General features: G+C 43.2%; 2 protein-coding genes across 3 annotated transcripts in view; both read right to left on the bottom strand.

The window, feature by feature from the left end:
• The window catches only part of mtcl3a (MTCL family member 3a), an 18152-nt gene extending 10096 nt beyond the window's left edge, over positions 1-8056 (bottom strand). Inside the window, exons 1-3 of one of the 2 annotated variants that reach the window (XM_020596595.1) lie at positions 6828-8056; positions 6286-6453; positions 695-997 (exon numbers count right to left, since the gene is read on the bottom strand). In XM_020596595.1, the coding sequence (XP_020452251.1) occupies positions 695-997; positions 6286-6453; positions 6828-7250 (894 nt within the window). In that variant the 5' untranslated portion in view covers positions 7251-8056. The remainder of the gene's footprint in view (positions 1-694; positions 998-6285; positions 6454-6827) is intronic. The other variant, XM_020596593.1, reaches the window with a different exon arrangement.
• A 1402-nt stretch (positions 8057-9458) lies between these two features.
• On the bottom strand, positions 9459-14535 carry mtcl3 (MTCL family member 3). Its single transcript, XM_020596596.1, has 10 exons — positions 13848-14535; positions 13392-13616; positions 13118-13276; positions 12471-12542; positions 11828-12147; positions 11483-11642; positions 11133-11202; positions 10155-10701; positions 9875-10004; positions 9459-9749 (listed from the first exon to the last, which is right to left on the bottom strand). The coding sequence occupies exons 1-10, from the start codon at positions 13986-13988 to the stop codon at positions 9639-9641; spliced, it is 1935 nt and encodes a 644-aa protein (XP_020452252.1). The 5' UTR covers positions 13989-14535; the 3' UTR covers positions 9459-9638.
• Between the last annotated feature and the right edge of the window lie 3610 nt (positions 14536-18145).

Genomic DNA, 18145 nt, shown 5'->3' with positions numbered 1-18145 from the left:
TTAGTCTGACCCGTCACCCAGGACCTGTTTGCCTTGGGAGACCCTACCAGGGACATATATCCCCCGACAACATAGCTGCTAGGATCACTCGGGTACTCAAACCCCTCCACCACAATAAGGTGGCGGTTCAAGGAGGGGAACTTATTTTTTGGTCTATAAAATATCAGAAAATAGTGAAAATTGCCATAACAACCTCATAAAGCACAAGGTGAAGTCTTCAAATTGCTTTGTTCAAACAACAAATCAAAATCCAAATATTTTTAAAAGTGCTTTAAAACTTTGATACAAAGGTGGTACTATGGGTCACAGACTGTCTCAGTCACTGCCTCTGTCTCAGTAGAGACTTAGCAGAACCTGCACCTTCTCCTTCGCCTCGTTCCTTTCCTCATACTCCTCAGCTGCACTGATCAGGGATGTTGTTTCGACAATGTTGATGGTGAACACAGTTTAGATAGCTTAAAGCACAGGAAGCCATATACCATACACAAGTTAGACAAACAGAATGATGATCAATCAAATATGGAGGAGCCTCATAAGTTTGGAATTAGTATTACATAGTCTTGATGGTTTTTCTTTATCTTAAGTTAGTCCTGTTAAATTCAACTTAAATTAAGGCTTAACCACAAATAGCTAAGCCTTGACAAAATGTAGCTACAGCATGTTCTCATTCAGGCACAAAGTCAGAGCATCTTACCTCTTCTATTTTCTTCTGCATATTTTTCAGCTGGCTCTCCCACTCCCTCCTCTCCACATCAAACCTCTCCAGCAGCTCGGCTCGCTCCCTTAACCAGTTCCTCTCATTGTGTTCCAAGCGACAGCGCAGGTCCATGGCGGTCGAGTGTGTGTCTGTCAGGAGCCTCCGCTGCTCTTCCCGTTCCCGGCAGAGAGTCGGGGTGTCACCGTGCTGTTCTCGAGCTCTCTGTGATGCCACAGAGCCAGGATGAGCTACTGACTGGACCCCTCCACTGACCGAGCCAGAACCCTCTCTAGCCTCTAACTAAGAGGAGGGATAAAGGAACAGGGAGATGGCAAGGAAAAGAGTGGGAGAGACAGTGGAAAAAATGGTCAGCGGTGATAAAGGATAGACTGTAGTTGCAGAAAAAGCTGATGAGAGCCAGATGACAAGACAAAAAAAGGCATGAGTGAGAGAAATACTTTAAAGTGGAATTAAGGGAATGAAGGAGTGGCAGGAAGAGAAGGTGGAGGAATTTGGGGAACAACACACCAATGGGGAGTGTGAGTCGGTTCAGAGGAGGGAAAAGGGAGAAAAAAGACAAGATTGAAAGACAAAAATATCCTGCGCAAACTCACACACATGGTCATGGGTTCAGAGGTTAAGCCTCATATGGTACTTCACTAACACAGGATACAGTTCAGGATATGACAGATTCAGGCCTAGTAACATGTGTCTGCAGAGGATGCATGTGGGCTCTGTCCAACAATACTCCTGTTGCAGCAGTTTTAAGATAAATATGGGTTCAGAAATTTCCCCACTGTGGGATCAGTAAAGTACCTACTCTACTCTACACACAAAAAGCATGTCACAAGTAAGGCCAAACTCCACATGCCTTTCAACACCAACTGTTTTATTAGGTGCAAATTGGACATTTTTGCTTTAATGAGAATATTACTAAGTGCTTGTACTCAATGCCCTTTTCAAGTAAAATATCATGGGCATTTCCCCTGCTTTCAGTGTCAAGGCCAAAGTCTTAAGCCACGGAATGGTGAAATAAAAAGAAATGTTGCATAACTGTAGCCCGAATTAGACTGTACTAGGTCTCCAGAGTTCACTGTCAAAAATAGTTTTAAAAAACTAAGTGAATTTTTTCAAATCCAAGATTTCACTCTTGGAAACCTCTAGATATGATAAAGGTGAACTGTCCTCTACCTAACTCTGTGATCTGGAGAACAGCCCCTGTTAAACTACTAAAGGATAAGCGACTGTTTTAGTACACAGATCTGTACATTCTGCAGTAAATACATGCATTTTTGGAAAAAAGGGAAAAATGCTGGCTTTGGAACTGGCAAGAGCCCAAGACAGTGTCTGTGATTGTGCATAAGTGCGTGTTTGTGTGTGTCTGTTTGGGTATAGTGTGTATGTGTGTTGGAAAGAGGGAGAGAACATGTGAGTGTTATTTCTGTGTTCACTCAGACATTGACCAAAGTCTTCTTACAAGCCTGGAAGATGTTGCTATTTCTGCCTGTGGCCTGGGGTGAAGATATTATGGTGTAGAAAAACAAGGCAACCCTTTTTGTCTGCCTGCGGCTCTTCTCAAACATCTCCACAATTACAGACGGATGATGATGGGTGCTGTCCACAATCTATTTAAACATCCCAATGTAAACAAATAGTGAAAGTGCAAAAACAAGATCCTTGGTGTCAAAATAAAAGAGCTGAAGATCATTTTTCATTGACTGGGGTAGCAAAGACACAGGTTAACAGCATCACAGCTCAAAGGAAAACACACACAGGAAGCTACTCTTGACCACCCTGCCTGTCACCCTATGGCACATAGTATGGTATATTAAAGTAAATGTGTCACCACGGTGACTCACTATAAATAGCAGACCCACAGCCTGGAGTGTCACATTCCTAGGGGAGGTGGGGAAACAAGAGGTAAAGAGTAGAGGGGGAGTTGGCTGCTAAGGCAGAGTGACATGTCTCCTAGCTGCCAGCAGCGTTCATAAATCAATGGCATGCAGAGAAATATACCTGGAAATTTCCAACCAAAGGCCTCTGCTGGGGACCCTGGATGCTTGCTTGGTGTTTGGTGTTAGAAGCACCCAAAACATGGAAATAACACACAGTAGCTACACTCACAGCCATGACCTACTCTACTGTGGAGAATGGTGTGTAATTAAAAGCTTAACTAGAACAAGCATACAACTGTTGACTAGCTGCAGCTATGCTGATGCTTAAACTGACTCACTTAGAAGCTTTCATCTCTGGTACAGCAAATACATGACATACAGTGTGAGCTAAGCCAAACATTTTAAATGATACAGTGATATTACCAAACTGTATGGCAAGCCATCGGGCTCAGCAAATGTGTATGTGTTAACATGCGAAGCATCATTAGGATATTGTCAATACCGATGTCGATACTGACACTGCTTATTGATACAGATACGTATCAATACGCTTATTGATACTATTCATCATGGTTTGGTGCATAACATAAAGACTTGACAGGATATGTACTAAACCTGTTGCAAATTACCATTAGGCACAGAAAATATTGTGGCACAGCAATTCTTCAATTTTGCAGCATATTTACCAACCTTGATGATGTAAATGAGCACAGGAGCAGCTGTGCCTGTTCTGCACACAGGCGGACCAAGGGGAACAGTAGAAAAGATTATGCATCTTCATTAAGATTAGTAAAATAAGCTGACAGTTTTGGAAGTCTTGCCCTATCCACCATGACTAGAAAGCACAAAATGATGCTCAGCCAAGCCAATTAAAGGCATGTGAACACCTTTGCCACACTGAGGAGAGCATCCCTCCTGGTCATCCAGTCTGGTACCAACATTTGAAAATGCCAGCTATGTTAGAATGAGTTAAAGCTAAATATCAATAGCAGCACCATTTGTCTATGAGCTTAGAGATACCTCTGTGCTGACCAACCAGGAACCAGTACCAATTTAATACCCCTTCATGAGACCCATCCCTACCCATGAGGGTATGGTTTGGTTGTACTGTCTTGCTGTCTTGGCATTAATTAACGATTAAAAATATTACTTTCAAAAAGCTTATCTCACTTATTATCAAGAAAGACAACAGAATGCCACACATACATATATAGGCTATAAGAGACATAAACTGAATAAGTGATGTTGTCTCCCCCTAAATCATAGGGTGAACTCGCTGCTTCCAGTTGTAACATGTTAACACATCATAACCATATATCATTGTCATTGTACATATTTGCTGAGCATACATGCTAATTCTACAATTATTTTTCAACTCAACATTACTCTGGATTGTCATGCTCAGTATCAGTATTCAAACTGCCCTAACAATTACCTTCTCCCTCTTCAACACCTTCTGTTTTCACTCTGTCTGGACTAAAATACTGGTACAGTGAAACCAGCATGTGGAAAATGACAGAGGGGTTTCTCATTCATGTTGAAACTGTTGATATTTACTTTGAAGTGACTTGACGTTACACCCATTTTCCTCTGCTGACCTACTTGATTTGCATATATTGTCTCTTTTTTATATCCTGATTCCAGGCCTTTGAATCACCACCTACATTTGATTTGTTTAGCAGTTAGTATACTGTATAAATGTATGAACTGATACATAACTGCAATTCACTCTGCTTATCAAGCTACTATTGCTTTGCATACTGTCAACATATAAAACTGAATTAAATAGATTATAAAAAGGACTACAGTAATCTAGTCTAAGATAAACTATAAAACTACATGTGTTCCTCCATTCTTGAACTGAAAGCAAACTAAAATGTAGTTGTAGGAAGTTTTACTCTTAACTGCCCCATGAGGGGTACAAGGTACTTCGAACTAAATTAACCATTTGATTACTGAGCCAGAGAATGTTTTCAGAAAACCTCACATGATGTTTTTGAGCCTTACAAGCACTCTTAAACCAGCATTTGATAAACAAGTACCCAGAAGTATAAACTGCGGCAGGATGTGGCATCAAGACAAAGCAGCTTTTACAAGAAGAAAACCCCTCTCGTCATGGCTCCACTCCAAGTCACATTCCCCTGATCTGTTTGGGCAATCGATATAGAACACTGTATTTGAGCATCTGCACATCTGTGTGTGTGTGTGTGTGTGTGTGTTGTGTGTGTGTGTGTGTGTGTGTACCATTCAAAATTACTGCAGTTTGAATATTCACACACATATACATACAGATACACAGGGGCAAAGCTCTCCGAAGTGTCAGGCAACTCAGCTGGCTTAGACAGACACACCTCACATGCACATCAGCACCATACCATCACTGTGTATATGTATGTGTGGCATCATAGTATAGCCTCCTGCAGATTAGGCCTCTTTTCCCACTGCCCCACTGAGTTTTACAAGCACAAGGCAGAACAGTAAATGTCTCTGTTTTTATAAGGTTCATTGTCAACCACACTGCGAGAGGGCACAGAGCCAGGAGGGCAAAGAGAACAGATGAACAGCAGCACTGTGCCATCTACCCACACATACTGTGTGGCAGTTAAACCATCTACAGTACGTGTATGGGATCTGTGATTTAGTAACCTCAAGTTAGTGTGTTGCACTCCTGTGTCATCATGTCATCAGTGGTTTTGTCTGGCTGCTCTTCAGTATCACTGCATCACCTTGGTAATTTCCTGCAACCCATTATGGGATTTTTGAACTCCATCACTTCAGTCAGAAGTTTAATTTTTCTAGTGCCTTCAGAGGACAAACAAAAACAGAGCTGGGTGTGATGGGTGTGATGGGTGACTGCATGATGAGTGACTTGATAGGAATCATACTGGGTTCAACTACCAGGTAAAGACACTGTCATTACAACATGACAAAAACCTAGAGGACAACAAAGTTAGATACACAAAGTCAGTCAACACAGAGGACTCCAACCCTGAGCAAATTTCAGAAAACCTGAAGTTTTTTTTTTAATCAACAAAGGGCGAACAAGTCTGATCACAGTTAGACCTCTACCTTAGGCCACCCCCATAAATCCATCTTCTGGTAGAACCAAAGCCACCCTGATGTGAAGTATAAATGCATAGCCAGACGTTCAAGTGATCTGTGCAATGCCAGACAGCAGTGCACTGGTATACAAACTTAATTCGCTAAGTTTGTTTCTCCCAATTTCAATACCTACTTGGCAGCAGCTGTCCATGGTAATAGCAGGTTAATATCTCAAACCATTAAGAGAAAGCTGTTAAAAGTTGGGTTTCACTGTCTGGTTGACCAAGTGTAACTAAGTTGGTCTCTTCACTGGAAATCTTTTGTCTAAACTGAGGCCTGATTTGGCTGGATACCGGGGTGACTTATCAAAGTGGGTGGCACACATAGCAAGCGCAGTTTACAACATGAAAGTTAAATTAAGTCATTTATACTTTATGTGCAGTATGGTGCTTACATGTTGCTGTTAAATAAGATCACTGTTTTTGGATAACTGCCCTCATACTGTGCCTGCACCTACATACACACAGAGCTACTGTATATTACACATTACTCTGGAGCTAATTATTTGCTAGCAAATGGCTTTGAAAAAAGTCCAAGACCCCAAAATACCACACACCCGTCCTCATTAGTATCATACTGTACCTCACCTACCTGTGCAATCCTGCGTTTGAGCTCAGCCTTCTCCAACTCCCAGGCACATCTGTCTCTGGTGTACTGCAGCTGGAGCTCACTCCTCCTCTCCTCCTCTCTCTTCAACTCCACCTGCACTTCCTCCAAAACTGCCTTCAGGTCTAGTAGAATCCTCTTGTTCTCCCCTCCCTGCATGGAAACACATTTGGCAGCAATCTTGTCAACCAAATATGCAAATGTCTGCTGGTCCAACTGGAAGCTACAGCATCACACATCCAACTATCTGATAAAACAGTCTCTAAGTAGGAATTTAAAATAAAGTGGATGTTTACTGGTGCATCATATTATCAAACTTTTAATTTAAAGCCCTGAGGAATATTCTGGGATGATTATTGAGTATCTCAAAGGACAACACATACACTGTGAACGTCTCTACAGCTTGCAGATTACAATATTCCATATACTATAAAACGTAACTGGCACAGAAAAACCGAGTACCCTCTGTGAGTACCACACTAATACTACATTTAGCTTTCGCGGGGTTAATAAATATGTCCAATCACTTGTATGTCAGCCACTTCTCTCAACAATGACTCCTTCTCGCGCATCCATTCTTCCTTGTCCTGCTCGTGTCGCCTTTTCAAATCTTCAAGTTTCTTTTTAAGCCTTGTGTGTTGCGTTTGCTGCTGCTGCTGCTGCTGCTGGGGTTCGGGACTTGGCCACATTTGTGCCTTGAGAATCTCAAGATGTGTCCCTGCTCCACCTTCTCCACTCGGTGAAGCCCCAAACTGGGGCTCATAGAGCTGACTAAAGACGGTGGGCGGAGAGGAGATCCTCCTCAGCGGGCTGCAACTTTTGCCCCTGCCTCTATCTGCCCTATCCATTCTGGAGCAGGGCACAAATTCCCATCCCTGAGACTGTACGTATCCCCTGCCAGCACCGCCCCCACCATGCAGCCCCGAACTGTTCATAAACGCACTCCACATTTCTCGAACGCATCCAAATGAAGCACAGAAAACTGCTTAAGTCGATATTAGAATCAAGTCACTGAGCGATTTGGTATCACATTCTGCATTCGTTAAACCAGTTTCTGATACAGTTGATCGTACTTTCAGTTCAAACACAGCTAGTGACCAGTGGCATAATGAATGCGCCAATTATCCAAACCCTGCCAAATCCCCCGTGGGCCACACAGCAGCGCTCAGGAGAGCAGTCACCGCTGTGCTGCTCATACAGGGGACGGGACTGGACGCCTTGGTCCCCTCCATATCTTCACAGAGACAAGGTCAAGCAGTCATTCTTGTTCCTAAGTCCCCACGGTGTCCTTTCTTTTAGTCATTTAGGGATTTCCTCAGTGCCGCACCATCTGCGGTTCTCTCAGGACGCAATGTGTCGCGTCCCTCCCGTGCACAGAGTCGTTGTAGGCGACAGTCTAGAGCTGGCAAAGACACCCAGTAACCCCTCCGACGCGAATGGGAGAAGTTACCAAAAATATCATGCAGCGCGCAGAGCAGCAGCCTATTTCTACCCCCTGTAACCATGAGTTTTCTTTCCTAAGCCAGATAGCAGAACGGCGTCAGGGAGATGTAACGCAAGAACATCCATTAATCAACATCGGGTTACTCTGATTCAGTCGCTGGACACCACTTTGCGCTGTGTCCAAGGAAGCAAATCAAGTTGTGCACCGCACAGTGGTCAATGTGTAATCATAAAAACAGCTACTAAATAGCATCACCCATTTTAAAGGCACCAAACCACTTATTACGACCTGTAAGCAGTGTCTAACAGTAAAGTTAGTTTTCCTACCTTTCCTCTTTTCTCATCCGTAGCAGGAATATTCCCCCTCCTCTGCAGTTTATCTTCTAGTATGCGCCGGGGATGACTATCACGAGGAAAGCGACAGAGGGTGGGATTTTATTCAGATTGATTTAAGAGCTGATAACACTATCATTTCTTCTGTGTGTGTGATCTTGTTTGTGTAGTTTGAATCAGTTGCTCCGGTCGAGCCAAACACTGCGAAGCACAGGCGACTGGCTGAATAACAGAGCCCTGGTCTTCTAATACGACCCTGGATGATGCAATGAATGTCTCACATCAAAAACAGTCACCAGAGCCCGTATTTCCTGCAAAGTAGCACAAATGTAGTCTTGAGTGGAATGTAGTGGCTGAATTCAGAATAACTAATGCTTTCATTAACGGGAATAAAATCCCTTTTTCTCTCGCTCCCTCTCCATCTCTCTTCTCGCCACAGCTGGCCCTAACGTGAGGTAAAACATCCCACCTATGGGGTGAAAGAAATGGGCCGGTTCCTCCTCCGTCCTGGTGGTCAGGTCTGGTGGTTAAACTCATCCACCATCAGCACATTTTTGCTTGATTTTTTTTTCAGACCCACCCAAAGACATTTTCACACAGTTCTGAATGTCATATAAGCAAAACTCAAACATGGGTAAAATGCCAGTGCCCCTATCACATTCTCCATGGACATCTGGCTGATTTGTTGACATTTTGTCATGACTCAGACAGTACAGTTGCCTAAAAAAAAACTTGCAAGATAGTCCTGATGTTTGCTTCAGTGTGAGACAGCTTGTGACTGTGTGAGTGTCACTACTTACTGTGTGTGTCTATGGGTAGATTGCCAGCCATAACACAAATGTCAGTATTTACTTTGTACTACTCATAGACTTGTTTATTGCTGCTGTTATGTGTAGACCTCATAAATACATAGTAAACATCTTACAAGCCTTTGGCTTTACACACTCATTTAAAAATCCTCTGGTTAATCTGAAAACAATATGGCGCAGAAGCTCCAAAGACATTTTTACATGTTAGCAACATTATAGATTCTTAGTACTCACAGTGCCAACTGCAACATTTGTGCACTAATGAAAGGCCCTACATACCTATACAGGAGTTTTCGTTTGTTGTGGCTGATTAGGTTGAAACTGACCCGAGCTATGCAGGGAGTTACATAATGCCACCAATCTCCATATACTAATGAGAGTAGCAATGGTGTAAACATGGAAGCGAGTCAGATGTCAGTCAAGCAAAGTCGGTACAGTATATGTCTGTGCAGCCTTGAGAAGCATCAAATTAGACATAGTAAGTGAAAACACCTGTGCGGCCTTTGACACTAACATCTGGAATATAGATTGTCAGCAACAGACTCACAGTCGTCAAGTCATACTCACCTTGTTTGGTCTCCAGTGAATGTTGAAAACACCCCAGTAGTTGAGTGGCTTGGGTCATATGTGGAAAATGATAATGCTCTGTACCTTGAGTGACCTTATGTGATGTGTTCAACATAACAGAATCAAAATGAATGAACAAGTAAATAACAAACTCATGAAAATGTACAAAATATGGTACTATGCGCTTTAAAGAACAAAGAACAGGGTGAAAAGGAATACCAATTTGAAAATGGTGGCATAAGAGAGTGAGGAAAACAGAACAAGAATGAGGATCAGCAAAATAATGGGCTGAAACATCTTGATGGATGGCATATAAATGAAAAGGACCAAAGAAAATGAAGAGCAGAGAAAGGAAAGTGCATATTATATTAGACAGTACAAAGTAATTAAAGTCATCCATTCATGTGTTTGCATTAGCTTACAGACAGTGGCTCCTCTGCCTCTTTATCCTCCTGCTTAGGGACATCGAGCCGATCTATGAAGCTCTGCAGCTCCTTCCTGAAGGCTTTCATCTGGGCGTTTATACGATACAGCAGCTCATGCTCTCTGATTCTGTGGAGCAAAAGCAAAGTAAGTTTGATCTCTCAGTGAATTATTGTTTGAATTATTCTAAGAATGATGCTGATTGAACAGCACCAAATAAAGTAGCAATGCTACGGTTCAACATATGAAGTTAAGGCTGTCTTTATTTGTTTTCATTACCTGCCACCTTCCTCATCCTCGTCCAACCTGGCAAACAGCTCCCCATTGGTGACATACACTCGGGCCTCAGCGATGATAGTACTGGTGTCAGTGATGAGCCTGTCGATGGTCCGGCCCAGCCTCTCTGCCTCGATGCGGATGTCTATCATCTGTTGCCGGTCTTTCAGGCTTCTGGATAAAAAACGGTTGTCTACAGGTGAGTAAAGGGAGCGTGTTGGGGTGAGGCAGCGAATGTTCCTCACTTCATCTGAGTCACTCTCCCCTCCAATAGGGCCCTCACGTTTGCGATGGGGTGGGAGAAGGCGAGGGGAGGAAACAGAGGCTGATGGGGTGTCATCGTCTCGTCCTCCATCACTCTCTGCGTCACTGTCCCGTGGGCTGCCTCGAATGCCCAGGTGGGAGGCCAGGTCGTAGCGCTGCATGTTGGACAGCAGTACACGGTTCTCGTACTGGAGCTGCATAACTTTTCCACTCAGTTCGTTAATCTGAAGACGTGCTGCTTTCAGCTCCTCCTGGAGGGCCTCCACTTTAGCTGGGTCAGCTCCTCCTGGGGTTGAGACAAAGTAACACTGAAAAGTTTGATTCTGGTTTTCCACTTAGAGAAGCAATAACAGCTCAAGTGGCCGTACAGGTCTGATCAAAGTTGGTCAGTAAATGGTGCACAGAGACAATCTGGTCATTTTGACTTTTGCCAACCGAGGCTCTTAAATTTTTTATGAGAAAATATTAGCTGACTGGGAGTTAAGGCAAATGACTCATAAAGATGAATCAAATCAGTCATAAATGATGACATTCAAGGACGTCTTTGTAAATGAGACTTAGTTGCTCCTGGAGGACTTATGAAACACATTTTTCAGTGGACATATAGTATTAAGCTGAAAGAGAGGAGATTTCTTTGTGCTCTGCTCTGTGGTCCAGTTATTTGTCTTCTGCAACAATAACTTAATGAATGATGGAGAAAATGAAAAACAAACAAACCTCCTCCATGTCTGGATCCAGCTTCGTGGGATCCAGCCTTGTACTTCAGTTTATTGAGTTCACTTGTCACCTAAAAATAAAACAGAATGTTATTCCCATGTATGTTTAGATTTGTGTCTGTAGTCCGTAGACATTTTTCCCTAATACTATTGTAAAGCATATGTCAAATATAATTTAGCCTTTTTCAACTAAATAGATATTTGTCTACAGAGATAACAGAGCAGACTATTTCGATACAACTATACTGTATTGTATAAAGCAGCTACCATACTGTGTGTACAGGTACAAGTCATTTTGTTTTTGGATCCTGTAATAACAGTGCAGGGGACCTGTGAGCACAAGGTAGCTACCTTTTTGTTCTCTTCTTCCACATCTGCTAAATTTCTGCGAAGAAGTTCTGCCTCGTCCTCCACCAGCTGAAGCTGCTGCCTCAGCTCTGACAGGGCCTCTCCTTGTTCTCTGCACTGTTGACCTCCACTGCCAGAGCTGTCCACGCCTGCTGCTGCCAGACTAGAAAAAGACAGGAGAGAAGTGTTAACTGTAGAATTTAGTTTAAAGCCCCACTTTTATGTCTTTCTTTTTTTTTTCTTGTGACAAATTATAGATTTCAGTCTCCCTAATATGGTGATATATGCTTCCTCTCCATAATGATTATGACAACAATCACGAAGAATCTGATGGATGAATGCAAATACCTGTCCTCCCTCATGTCATCCAACTCAGCCTTCAGCCCCCTGTTTTCCACCTCCAGCTCCACAATCTTCCTTCCCAGAATGTTGGCCTCCTCCTCCACCAGGCGTAAACGGAGCTTCAGCTCTGATTCTCGGGTGGTGGGAGGCCCTCCAGCCTCGCCTTTAGGCAGAGGGCTGTCTACATCTCCATAGAAGGAGCGGTACTTCTGCAGTTCCTGCTCCAGTCGATCCTTCTCCTTGTCGATCTTTGCCATCTTTTTCCTCATCAGAACGGCTTCCTCTTTAATAAAGGCTAGCTGGCATTTCAGATCCTCATTCTCTTCCTATAGTATGAAGAGAGAAGAGAGGTTTTTATTTGTCCATTATTTGTACAAAGCCATCATATAGGAAAATACAATGTAGTTTGTTTTGCATGTGAGTAAATTCTACTTAGTTTGTAACATGCTTAAAAATCTAGATCCCAGGGAGCTGGTTCAGTGGCTCAGCACATATTATAAAGGGGTTAATTTCACTACAAATTATGACTGCCTGATACCTGGGTCTTCATCATGTTTTAATTTGAAAATTGCCTTGGAAAAGAACTTCATTATTAAATATATGTTGTAGATTATAACTTTAGAATCTAATAATGTAAATGCTGACTCACCTCGACTGGGGTCTGTGGGGCCTTTCTCTCTGCTTTCTGTCCATCCTTACTTCCTTTTCTTTTCAGTGAGAGCTGCAGGGAAACCATAGTTACATCAGCAGCAGCAGCAGCGCACACTGTTTTCTTACAGAAGCCAGTGATATTATACTGATTTATGGAACACTGAAGGTAATGGAGAAACAGGACTGCTTAACGTTATCCTCAAGAACATTTCTGCTAAAGTATTCTAAATCAAATCATGGTGCAAGCAGTGTTTGATTTATCTGTGGAGATTTTCAACTCCAACTGCTTTGGAAATAGTTAGTTCAAAGTCAGCTCCATCAACATGTCACTGCATGAACTGTAGCAAACAGGACATGCAGTATATGGCCTGCATTTCATTTTATTTATACAATCCTATATGTATTTATTCAGCAACAATAGTTGTTAATAATTAATTTAATCTTTACAGTGCTTTTCAAAAGCACTGTTTAGAGAGTCCTGTATTGTGTATGTTTTGTGAATATTGCCTCTTCCTGTGTACCCAGCTTTTACCTGAGATGCTATTATTTAAAGTACATTTCTTATCCTCAGCCTATCTTTGGGTATATTTCAGAAAAGTGAAACAAAAAAATAAGTGTGTGTTAAATTAACACTCAGTCCCTCACATCTTTGGCTTTATCCAACTCATTTTGCAGGGCCTGTTTGGTGACCTCCACTTCTATCAGCTGCTGCCTCAGCTTCTCATTTTCCTCTTCTGTCTTAGTCCTCTTCTCCTCCACATTCTCCAGTTCATGGTGCAAGCGGACAGACACATCTTTTGCCACCTGGCAGAGGGACCAAGACAGGAGAGACAGTAACAGGAGAAAATATAGAAGTTGTTATTAATCATGAATACAAATAGGCTACAAAAGAATGATGCTTCTCCCTCCCCAGACTCACCTTCAGGTCTTGCTCCAGACTTCTGAGCAGCTCTCCATCCACCTGGCCACTCTCTGCGAACCGGTGCCTCTTTCTTTCTGCTTTCTTCAGTCGATACTGGAGGATCCGACAGTTCTTATTGGCTCTTTCCAGCTCTCTGCGCATGTCCTGCAGCTGGCAGGCGTCCTCCTCATAGAAGGTGTCCCGCATCTCATCCATCTCTACCCGCATCTCTTCGATTTCATTCTGACAAAAATGATAATACGTCACTAAATAATCACATCTAACTTGGGCCCACAAAGGCAAATTGGTCAGAGCCTTTTAAAAACATCTTTTTTCAAAACAAAGCCTGAAGCCATATGCATTAGTCGTTATGCAGTCTGAATGCAACTAACCTACAACAGGTGCAACTATATTAATAAATAAATAAATAAATAAAATTGAAACGGTTAGACTTGTAATCTGTAGACAACGTACCTTTAGATCCTCGTTTTCATCTTCCAGCCTCTCAAGCTCTTCTTGCAGTCCCTGGTCTGGTCGTGGAGCCGGCTGTGGACTATCGGGCTCAGGAGACATCTCCGGCTCCGAGGCCGGCGGAGATGTTGATTTCGCCGGCATCTTTGTCCCTTTCTTTCCCAAGCTCTTATTCAAGTGGAACTGTATTAGTTCGGACTGCAAGCATCCCTCCTTCCAGAAACCAGGTCCGCAGCCTATTGTGCCTTTGGAGTTCTTCTTGCTGCCGCTCGTCGCCGAGGCGGCCTCCCCGCCTCTCGGGTTTTTGCTCCTCACTTTGGGGGATTTGGATGCGCACGGCTGGTCGAAGACGACGCGGTTCGGATCTCCTCTAGAGGGTGAGGAGGCATCGGCGGCATGGCGGGGGGAGTCTTCTGGTGTTTGGACGCCGCATTTGTCTGCCGCCGCGGGCCTGCTCGGCGTCCGGCTTTCAGCACCAGCAGCCTGGACAGCAGCCGCGCCTCTGAGGGCAGGAACGCCTCCGGCCTGCCGCTCCCTGCCGGTGGAAACGGGAGAATGACCTCGGCTGTTTCTCCCTCCACCTCCCCCTCCTCCTTGCTTGATGGGCTTTGGCGAGTTGCTACCCTTCTGTGTAGCTTTACATCCGCCGTCTTTGAGTCCGGCCGGAGACGACGACCGCTGCTGCTTTCGGGTGCTAGCTGCCGTGTCGAGTCGGCAGAGGATAGGTTCATTATGATGTCAAAGGCTCACCTTATCCTCAACAACATTCATCCCCGTCACCCGTTTCCCTGTAGCTGGAAAACAATTGACTTATCAGACCTAAAGGCTACAGATGAGCTGTAGGTTAAATAACAATCAGCAAAGAAAAGCTTATCATCTACAGGTCGACCAAATAGACCAAGTTTGTTACTTGGACTAAAGGCCACCGAAAACACACTGGAAATAAGGTGATTATTAAAAGATGCAGCCTAATCCAGGATGCATCAAGCATTTTTGATGTTGCCTTTTTCTAAGTGGAAAGCGCTGGTAGTGACCTCAGTGATTATGCAGCCACTCCCCTTCTGATGAGATGTGTGTGTGAGATCAGCTGCAGTTCAGTCAATTAGATAGTCCACATTTGCTTCATGAGCACTGGCCGGAGGGCAATGGGCGAGGGAGAAAGAGAGGCACACAGAAGGCAGTGTCACTGGCTATTAAACTTAAGACGTTCAGTGGACAGAAAGCAGTTTCTGAGTGGCCTGTGATCAGACCCCCGACCAAGCCAGCAGAAACAAAGCATGATCCAGTCTCTTGTCACTAAACGAGCCATATCCAGGCGCATAAGAGGACTGAGAGAGCCGTTTCCTGTCAGCCATCATATTACACCTCATAGCCAACAAGCCCGATGACTCACTGCTCAGATGGATGGAAGATTAGCTATAAAAGTATCAGAACGTTTCGTGTACCAATCGCAAAGTTGAAACAGTCTGTTGATTTTTTTTTCTTTGGTTTTGCTTTTAAAAGCATCAAAAATCGGCTGCTTGTTACAGGCTCTCTCACACAGTCTTTCACTCACAGCTGATTACATGAAGAATGTTAAATTAGTCTAACCTGTAGGAAAAAGAGAGCACCCCAGTGTATAGCTTCATTTTTCCTGGAGAAGTGTCTCTACAACTAAACAGCTGGAAGCAGCAACAGTAAATCAACCCACCTTGAAGGCCTGACAGTACAGAACATAATGGACAGTCAGACATTTGCCCTTCATCCAGGTTATTCTTGTCACATTCATCTAAAACACGCCCTGTGTGCTCAAGCAAAACGGATTAACGCGTGGAAATAAAGAAGGTCTGCAAATTGCTTACCTTTATCTGGGTGTTTTATCGGATGCTGAAGGGTATTGGTAATGGAGAGGCAAAAGGGATGCTGACTCGAGCGCCTCCCGACCACCAAGCAACCTGTTTTAATATTCATGACATTACATCATCGCTGGGAGGGTCGGGCTGCACGGAAACGAAGCTTCACGCAGCCGACAGCTCTCATTGGAAGAGGATAGGATACGGTCTCCGTTGTCTCGCTCCCATTCACTGTGCCTTTCAACAGTGAACTGATGAAGCCACTTACTATTCTAAACTCATCTACTATTGACATATTTTTGGGCTTGGATTGACCTCTAAAGAGAATGTAACTGTTCCCAAACTTAAAGTACGTTTTTCCCCTAAGGGCACAGCGATGCACTTTATGCCAGAAACACAATATGGTTGAGTCTTTGTCTGATGGACAGCTGTCGCCTAACTAGAGCAACAAGACTGCTTTTTGCATCCTGCCCTTTTGTCACCATTGGATAAGGCGGTACGCTTCCTGATTATCCTTATCTTAATTCGGCTAATATGACTAATTAAGCATAAATGAAGGTTGAAATGCTGCATATCGTTTTGGTTTGCTTATATTTAGACAATTATTTGACTTTGGTTCAGTCATTAGACATGGCTCTTCCATTTGGGAGCTGGGTTTCAGTGAGATGAGGAGTAATGGAGGTTCATGTTTTAAAGCTGCATAGCTGTGTTTCAAAAGATCCAAAAGTTTGATAGTTCCTACATTCTAGTGTTTTGTATGTCATCATTCTTTCGTTCCATCTCCAAACCCCACACTGAAGCTGGAGCACACAGTTATTACACAAATGCCCAGAAACAAATTATTATGCCATTTTTGTGTTTGGAGGTCTTGATAGTGTCTTGGAATAAATTTCATTTGGAGTTCTGCCTGTGTAGACGGGATTTGATTAGAAGACAGGTTCACATGTGTGTGTTTCCAAAGGAAATAGTTGCTAAGAATCATTTATTCAGCTTGGAAACAGTTTGGACTTTCCTGGCCCCTCATACACTCACAGCATCTTCATGTTCATTGAAATATCTTGCAGTGGGCCAAGTCCTTCTGACATAGCTGTTTACAGATATGATAAAAATGAAGTGGACCAGTGTTGCATGCATCATCCATGTCTGAGCAAAATAACAAGGACGTCTGAAGAAGGTGCCAGGGATTGGCTTGGATTGAAAGCTAGGATTTGCTCTGCTCTGAAAACTTTATGGCATGGAATTTAGTTTCTGTCAAGGCTTCAGTAACCGCAGCTTTTAGCCTCCTGCCTCTGTGCATTCCGTTGGCTTCTGTTACGACAGACTATATCTTCATTTGTTCAGAAACAAGACTACTTTCTGTTGTAATCACAGTTTAATTGCCAGATAAGGAGTCTCAGGGCCAATCAGCCAGCTCTGGGCAAGAATGATGATCCATTTTGTCTGAAGAGGAGAACAGATGTTTTGGGCTTTGCACTCCCACACATTCTCTCTGCTCCCCCCACTTGTCCTAGTCTTCTGCACCAGGTCTATTCAATCATTTGCTTGCATTAAAGTGACAGATGACTGCACCATGTGCCAGACCACATTACTGATAACTGATTTGTCTAAAGTGAAACAAATGGGGTCGGTTTATTCTGCTCTGTTATTCTTACTGGACTGAGTCACCTTATCATGTCTGTTTCCCAAACTGTTTATTCCTGTATTACCCCCCCAGTACATGTTGACTAATTATATTGTTTGACATGTTTGACATGAGATGGAATGATTATTACAATGGTTTTTTTTCCCACAGTGATAATAGGACAGCTCACTCAGCAACATTTCCTGCCAAATTATCTCTATTATTATTATCATTATTATTATTTTCTGGCGTCTTGTGTCCATTTTCTTAGGTAGTAAATCTGCTTTCACCTCCTACGCCTTCATCCCACATCCCACATCCCATCTCATGCATTGGTGAGAGCAAAGGTAGCTATGAGGACAGGCTATGAGGAGTGAGAGAGAGAAAGAGGCCCTGATGAACATCTGTCTAAAAATAACACCCGCTTTCATTTCACACACCCAAGTCTCTCTCTCAATATCACTCTCACTATTATACACAAACACCCATACCCTAGATCACCACAGTCATGCTATGTGTAGGCAGAGATCCCTGATGGTGAATGTGTCACCACTGATCTACCAGGATCAATCTGTAGTGTTGTGGCGTGGTTGCTGTGGAAGGTTTCATCACCTCACATTAACTGGCCTCCACACTGCAGTTTATATTATTCCCTTATTCACATAAGGAGAGCCATATGTGGGAATTTGTATTCCTTCATTATTTGTTAATAGTATTTCCTAACATAAGAGCATGTCATGGATGAGGTAATGGAAGTTTGTAAGTCTTTATGCCTTTATTTTGAAAGGTATCCTGTGGAGGGATTTAGGAAGTTAGCACTTCATATGTTACTGGTGCAATACATTTCT

The sequence above is a fragment of the Monopterus albus genome, unplaced genomic scaffold (assembly GCF_001952655.1).
Source record: "Monopterus albus unplaced genomic scaffold, M_albus_1.0 scaffold31.1, whole genome shotgun sequence".
In the NCBI taxonomy this organism is placed as follows: domain Eukaryota; kingdom Metazoa; phylum Chordata; class Actinopteri; order Synbranchiformes; family Synbranchidae; genus Monopterus; species Monopterus albus.
This window is presented reverse-complemented; position numbering and strand designations above follow the sequence as displayed.

Coding starts and splice junctions, on each gene's coding strand:
- mtcl3 (XM_020596596.1), bottom strand. CDS start 13,988: ATGCCGGCGAAATCAACATCTCCGCCGGCCTCGGAGCCGGAGATGTCT. Junction 12,543..13,117: donor AGTTGGATAAAGCCAAAGAT/GTGAGGGACTGA, acceptor GTTTCCCTGCAG/CTCTCACTGAAAAGAAAAGG. Junction 12,148..12,470: donor CCCCACAGACCCCAGTCGAG/GTGAGTCAGCAT, acceptor TTCATACTATAG/GAAGAGAATGAGGATCTGAA.